Source organism: Morchella sextelata, assembly GCF_020137385.1.
Source record: "Morchella sextelata strain SCLS chromosome Unknown scls_3, whole genome shotgun sequence".
Taxonomy (NCBI): Eukaryota; Fungi; Ascomycota; class Pezizomycetes; order Pezizales; family Morchellaceae; genus Morchella; species Morchella sextelata.
The window spans coordinates 3,502,379-3,510,394 of record NW_025408618.1 but is presented as its reverse complement, the minus strand read 5'-3'; the positions used below and the strand labels follow the sequence as shown (position 1 = coordinate 3,510,394).

At 42.7% G+C, this 8,016-nt stretch overlaps 1 protein-coding gene across 1 annotated transcript; it reads right to left on the bottom strand.

The window, feature by feature from the left end:
* Positions 1 to 5,424: 5,424 nt before the first annotated feature.
* On the bottom strand, positions 5,425 to 6,896 carry H6S33_009744 (uncharacterized protein; the record flags this gene model as incomplete). The annotated part of the gene is made up of 5 exons (XM_044841173.1): positions 5,425 to 6,143; positions 6,217 to 6,449; positions 6,503 to 6,657; positions 6,737 to 6,765; positions 6,827 to 6,896. The coding sequence occupies 5 exons, from the start codon at positions 6,894 to 6,896 to the stop codon at positions 5,425 to 5,427; spliced, it is 1,206 nt and encodes a 401-aa protein (XP_044698559.1).
* Between the last annotated feature and the right edge of the window lie 1,120 nt (positions 6,897 to 8,016).

Genomic DNA, 8,016 nt, shown 5'->3' with positions numbered 1-8,016 from the left:
ATGGCATAGTACCAACTCTAGAAGGACAGATATATACTGGACGCCTCTTATTAAAATTTGGACAAGGGGTTGTGGTATCAATTCTTGTGGTCGTTAAGATCTACACATACTGATTTTTGATGGCTATTACAGGGGACGCCTGATTGGGCTTAATTAATACACCATCAGCTGAAGAAAAGTATCATTAACTACCCAGCTATACTTGCGCGTTAATTAAAAGATCGGAACTTTGTGTGGGGATTTGGTTGTAACGACTTCTGACCTTTTAATTAATGGGCGAGTAATCTTGATTCCATATTCGCTAACCAAAATAATGATTTACTCAAGAAATGTGATTCAAATACATTCTTGGACAGGCTGGGCTAGAGGAAGGCTTGGAAGTTTGACAGGACACGTGTGGGCATGAGTTGAGTAGATCCTCATGGATTCTCATGATATCTGATAGTGCGAAGCTGGCCTAGACATCTGATATGCTCGACAGTGTTAAAGGTCCGCTCCCATATGTAAGGAATCTTGGCAAGTGCGAATATTTTGCTTGCTACAGAGAATTTCGAAGAAAACGATGGCTATAGGTATCGGTATATACCGCTGTGGGTATGTCTATCTACTAGTTAATTAAGTGATCGGTCAGATTCGGATTGGATCCTAGGCCTCTAAAAATTGATTCGGCAGTGGAATTGTGGCATATGGCTCTACCCCAGTAAGAACTGCCGCCACGTGAGCATGACATGGGATAGTTGTCACTCCTGCTAGGTATCATATGTCACATTTACATTTATGGTCGAGTTCATTGAACGTAATATTAGCGCCAAGATCTCATTGGGTGCCTCATTCGTGGATCTGAAAGCCGGCCTTTGACACGGGGGAGTTAATCACTTGATATTTTTTCCTACACAAAAGCACTAGTGGAAGTGCAAAAACTAAATTCGCCTGTTTTGCAATTGTGAAGGAGGAGACAATTGCAACTTGGTGTTAATCAACAGTATACTAGTAGATCTACCAATTCTTAGATATATATATATCCTAGAATTCGAGTATAGGTAGGTTGTCATGTCGTTTTGAGACTTCACCAATGATTCTCTGGTCCGTTTACCAGCCTCGAGCTCTTCGGCCCCCACTTGATGTCTCCGCTGTCAATATTCTATGTAGATACGTTACATACATGTATATATGTACAGGGGAGGACCCTAGGAACACCACTCTTGAATTCAGTTGTAGACTTGTAGTGTTCGAATTCGTGGTCATATGGCGATGGGAGATGGTTCCTGTATTAATTAAACCATCGGTAATTATGTCTTTTTGACAGCGGCATGCCGGCATTAAAAACGAAGCCTTAGATTTACATGCAGCAGCCCGTTGTTTCCTGCGCATGCAAGTACGATTCTATGCTTCTATGTTGATTCTGATCATCAGAATATGTACTATTTTTCTTTGATTCGAATAATAAGGTTATTTAGCTATATTTTATAGTAGGAAAGCTGGAGATGAGAGCACCCCCCCGACGTATAAAATTGTTTCAAATAATATCTATGTGTGTGTGGCCATGCATGGGAGATTATTAAGCAACTTACAACTGCTGCCAAGAGATGCGGGATCGTGGGATAGCTCGATGTGCCGGCGCCTTTGTTTTGAGTATAATAAATACCTTATTTAAATAAAGTACTGGGAAAGTTTCTTTCAAATATATAATCGAAGCTACAGAGAAGATTTAACCAATTATTCACAATATGCAAGATTGTCGCAAAATGATGCAATAATTATCATTTCCAATTATCCTAAAAGATTTGGGGCCTCTCCCTTGAACCCTTTCGAGCCCAAGGCTTTGAGGCGAGGTCTCGGATTAGAGTCTTTTAGCTGCAATAGTTGGACAGAAAGTCGAGCACTTCGACAAAAAGTCCTGCACATTTTGTTGGTTGAACGACTGCAAGTCTCTTCCGAAAACAGCTAGACTTTCTGTCTAACCTGCTCGACTTTCTGTTCAACTCGCGCAGCTAAAAGACTCTATTCATTATCATGAATCACAATATATCACAAGGCGTGATAATTTCATATTGCTTTTTCCGAACGCACTAGAATTCTTTCGTTCAAACATCTCTGAAGCTATGTACATGTAGGCTCCCATCATAACTATTGACAAGCCTATAACAAGACGAATGATTATGTATGAAATTCTAGATATAAATTGCAACTATGCACTATCATAGCTACTTCACAACACCAATAACCGCCGATAGGCCTAGGTTATTTTCACATGTAGCTCTCCTAGTCATATTCACACTTTCCGGGACTACATTTCTCTTCTGGGTTCGAGGCCGTAGTTTCTTTGAAATGTCACCCACGCGGTTGACATGCAAGACGCCGGGTCCCGGGTGTTATATATGTGCCAAGAAAACTGTAGTCCGATAATCCTGGTATATAAAATCGGTTACATCTTTATAATTTACATACATGTAGCAATTGATGAAAGCCTGTCGGCTCTACTCTAGAGATCTGTGAGGTCCCTAAGCCGCCCTAAATGTAGCTGCTACAGCCCCAAGAACCACCCCGGATTAGGCCATATATATATATATTGGGAGCTCAGTTATATATCTTTAGTCACTTGCAACGTATATTTCAAGGTCTGAAGGTTTCTCGGAGATATACCTGCATCAATGAGCCCTCCGATATAGCTGATATATCCTCAAGTATCAATTTGTTTAGAGCCGTCTCGCTCCCAAGTTACACGAATATATAGTCGGTTTTGAGATCCAAGAATTAAACATACGCGGCATAGCCATGAACGCCGCTGGTGGTTTGAGGAACAGAGCGTTTATCCACGTGTCCCATGTACTGTACTGCTGCTCAGTGCAGTCTCATCGTAAATGTATGATCATCGCTGTCATGTTTACGCAATGTGCGTTCTCGAAAAGTAAATCTCCACCAGATTCAAGATAAAAGCCGGCCCGTGCGAGCACTTATTTTGTTCTGGAAGTAATATTTAGATCTCAGATCATGCATACAAAACTCTTGTACGCACTTACATTGCCGGAGGAAAGGGGGTGCAGTATAGTAGAACGGCTGTGGCAGCTAGCTGCAGATACGGCACTTTTCGTGAATGCAGAAATAAGCAAGGCGCACATATGTACCGCACAAATTCTTTCATGAGATGAACTACTGCCGGTGTACATATTTTTACTCTTTTTACATTAGCAAATACTCTATAGGGATAGGGCAATTATACGATTCTGAATCTCAATTATCTGAATTCTCCCATCCCCTTTCTTTTTGGCATTCAAAACGCGGGGTACTATCAATACATGGATGAGTTATATACCTTTTATTTGACAAGGTCAGGCTGCAGGTGCACAACAGACTTTGTTGGCGTTTTAAGAGGGTCCCCTCTGCCGAAACGATATTCCAGGCTGAGAGTAAACCAAGAACGATAAATATATATATCACAAACGTTAAACCCACAAACCCATAAAACAAGATACCCGCTCACGATTATCAGATATCTGGTAGATCACCCGTACCGCCGACGATCTTGGCAGAACCTGTACGATATACATGCTCACCCGACCGTTGAGTGATTCGATTTTTGCTTATTCTTTAATTACTCCAATATGAGAATATCCCTGTATTGACACCGGTCCCATCGGTACTTTTAATTGTAAGAAGCAAGTGCCAGGACATGTGTAAGAGGCATGGAGATGCCTAGAATCTCGGCTCTTGAACTTCACTTACACTATATTCATGATCGATGACCGGATCATAGGATATCACGCGATCATTTGAGTCATGCCCAAACCTCATTGATCGGCGATAAAAACAAGCAACAATGAGTGTGAAGACGTCCCTTACTATTTGTACGAAAATATCACATAATGATTTACCTTTCTCATGGTACATTTGACGGCGCGCTTAGCATCGCTGGGAACATGGGGGTACAATAGTAATATCGGCTTGATGCTATAGATTTAGGCAAGATTGGCAATACAAATGCTATGAGTGTCTCGGAAGCTTTGTTACGGCCCCGGACCCCGTAGTAACGGCAAAGATATTAGATTAACCGTGCCGTGTCCTGGTATCAGACCGCCTTGCTGTGATTTGTTCTGTGAAGTTATTGACTAACTATTAGTCGATTGTAAAGAAAAGATAACGGCCGGCCGAGATAGCCATGTGCAGTGTGGGTGTTGGGCCGGCCTCAATGCCAAGCCTTGGGTTAACGTGATTTTGTCTTACTGATGAAGCGACACCTGAGGATCGTATGATATGTTGTTCTGCTACAATTGCGTTTGGTACATTCCTTGAGATTTGGTGAGCAATCCATCGTTTGAAACTTACATTTCCACTATCAAGGTCATTAATTATATTCAGCCCGTCACCATCAAGGTCATAAAGAGAAGTGCCTCTTTTCCCTATGTCGTGGACTCCTAAAAAAAACCCAATTTTTGAAATCTATATAACTTCCAACTTCAAATACCATGTACTCAAGACTTCCCATAGGGCAAGGGTTAAGGGCAAGTTTGTACCCATGCCAAGATCTTCTTACGTCATAGAGCTGTGTTTTGCTACACAGGTTATCACTCGACCGACCCTTGATCAGTAAACATACATATATATGTACATACACGTAAACAAGTGAAACCATGATCTAGTGGCCAGGATGCTATGGAGGGACCAAGCAATTAATATGTATATAAACGCTCTCGTATATATATACCTAGTAGATAACCCTGAAAGAAAGAGCAACTGGACCTAGATTTTTTTGAGGTTGTTGTAAATGAACCTTGCGCCCTCCATTTTCCTCGAACATTTCCCACAATACTTTTTTATCGAGAGTTCTCAAAATACGTGAGTAGCAATCAAGATATACAATAATTCATTTATAGATCATCCGAGCTGGGCTAATTTAATTAAAGGAGGTCCTCTATGTCACTACGATTTATTGACTGGGAAAACCGCCGAAAAGTAAAGAAAGGTCTTCATCGTGGAATGGAATCTAGAACTGTGCTGTTCATAGTTAACATAACTTAGGACACATATCCCCTTTTCAACACCTCTATAATACACGTCGTGCCTGCTATCTAATAACGATTGATGTCTCTCGATCGTTAACAGTCGCGATCGCTCGCGCTCAGTTAGCACGATTTGCTAACAACATTCCCGTGGAAACGTGTACTTGTGTTTCGATCGTGCGAAAGGCCACGGGGCCAGAAGCTCGCATGTCAGTGGATAGGAAAGATATCGATCGACTTCAAATCATTTATACCTTTGCAGGAGACGCGACGATTTGCTATTGATAAGATGTAGCTCATCGTTTTACCTTAGTACATTTCGAACACAAATCAGAACCAGCTGGCCAGTACCCATATTATCATATATGCGTAGTTCTTCTCTCATTTTATGCCAAATTCCAACGTACAAACGACTTAGACCACAGCGCTAATTCTCAAGACACTCCATCTTGTGATCATCATCAGAATCCTCCGAACCCATATATTCGGTACTAAGATCATCATCATCATCATCATCATCCTTTTTCTCTCTCTCAGTAGCCGGAATGTCATTATGGACTCTATTATACCCACTCGTTCCATCTTGATGTAGCATCCTTTCGGGGAGGATAGATATAGCTTCATCATACTTCACCCAGAAGTTTTTCATAAATCGATGGTGCCTTTGTTCAGCTTCCCTAATACTAATCGTTTTCTCGGATTCCCAAGTAGCACGGGCCATCTCCAGACGTCGATCACCGCGGGCCATGACAACACATGGGTTGTCAGCAATCTCTGTTATCCCAGGCCTCTCCTCCGCATCCACGAGTAGACAGCCTTTGATAAGTTTTCTGAGATCGCTGGAGTATAAATCCGGGATATCTGGATAGACTCCCCTTGCGGTGCCAATGTAGTCCATGTATGAATCGAGGCCATCTGCTGGAAGTGGTGTGAATGTTAAGGTTTGGGTACATAATTCGTGCAAGATGCACCCTAGTCCCCAGACTTCGCTCCTTGCAGTATAAGGTTCACAAAGGAGCAACTCGGGGCACATGTAGGAGGAAGTTCCGACAAAGGTCGTTCGCATTTGTTGGCCTGGCTCCAGGCGACCACAGACGCCAAAATCACCGAGCTTAACGGTGCTGCAGACAGAGTCGTAAATGAAGACTAAAAAAAAAAAAAAAAAAAAGAGGCATCAATATATATCAAGATTTATGGAACCTCGGCCTGGGAAACTTACTGTTTTCAGGCTTTAGGTCACGATGGAAAAAACGAGGACTGTCGCTATAAAGGGCACTCCCATGCTTGCCCGCTAAATCACGATGATGATTGTAACCGTTATGGCACCGGAAAAGCGCCATGGTGAGCTGCTCAAGGATTTCCCATATTTTCGCCTCCGGAATCATCTTGCCTCGATTGGCAAACACATTGATGTAATGTTTTAGGTCTCCGAGCGGACAATACTCCATAATGCTATCACCACAATTTAGTCTGCTGACAGGGCACATCTGATTTTGACTGCTTACAGATGCAATGTCGTGTTCCGAATATCATTGACAGCTCCATGATATGCAACGATGTTCGGGTGCCGAATCTCAGCCAACATACGAGCCTCGTTCTGAAGCATCTTATGAAAATGAGACGGCATCGTCTCCCAATTAACCTCCTTGCGCGCGAGGTTCTAGGGAAGCATTCATCAAAATACCGAAACAACAACGGGAGTAGGCTGTAATCACCTTTCTGGTTTTCATACATCTTACTCTATACACCTTTCCAAAACCTCCTTCACCTACGATTCGGTCAGTCAACCTGCACAATTGCAAAAAGATAGCTTTGGAGGGCGAAAATACCGATTCTCTCAATGTCAGTGAATCCTCTAAGAACATTGACGTCCTCAGTATAAGGTAGCATCTTTGACATAATGTCGGGTGCTTTTTAGTTGATGATTGTGTGTGATGGAAGATGTGTCGATGATGATTCATGAAGCAAATTTGTGGGATGGGGGAATTTGGAGGGGGGCGGGTAGTTGGCCGGGCGATACGCTCTATTTGCATTCAAGTTGTGCGATCCTACCCTGGAGTTATTTGCGTAGAGCAAGGGTGAGTTTGAAGGCGGACGGGTTGCAAGACCGCTACATTTGGTATATTCCGGCACAGTTTCTCACTCGATCAAGCCCGTGCTTAAGAGTTGTCGATTAATCGATTCGTTTAGCTAAGGGCGTATAACCCCCACAATCTTTAGCAATTTTCTTTGACCATGATGTATCTGTTTGATATTTACAGTGGGGGGAATACATGTAGTTTAGCGAGCATAAGGTAGTGGCTCCGTAAGTACATGTATAGAGGGCCTATTGCCTAGCTTCGGAGGTGGGTGCGACGGCGCTTGTACGCGACTTCTACCAAAGGCCCTCGAAGTTTTTTTATTCACCTATCAGGTTTTATTCCATTAAGAAGTGTTTACTGCTCGGCCTAGTATAGGAGTGACCGATACCGCGCCGGCAGAATTCTAGAAGGTTGTTTATATACCTGACAATATTCGAATCAGCAAACAACGTGTGTGTGGGTTCTTAGTGCGGTTTCTTGGCACGATTGATGAACTGTGACGCTGCAAAGTTACACTGATCCGCAAGGGTTTCTACCCCTTCATGGCGGGCCCTAAAGAAAACCCAAACAGTATCCTCGGTAACAATAGCCAAACGCATTTACGCACCACATGCACACCATCCATGCAGAATCTCACCTTCAACTTCTCCTTCTTTTGAATTCCGTCCGCGTCACGATTTGCAGAAATGCTATCTGCGCTAACTGTAGCGCTCAACCCAAAACCACTTTCACCCTCATGGGAGGTAGACTATTCTAACCTTGGCCCTCCATATCGACCTTCCTTCCTAAAGTGCACTTGATTTTTTTTTTGTTTACAGATAAGGAGACCGACGTGGTTCGCTTAGATGACAATGAAGGTAGGAAATTCAAATCGCATGGTTTATCACATCCCTTGTGGGATAGCTAGATGTATGAACATATCATGGATATAAAGCGAC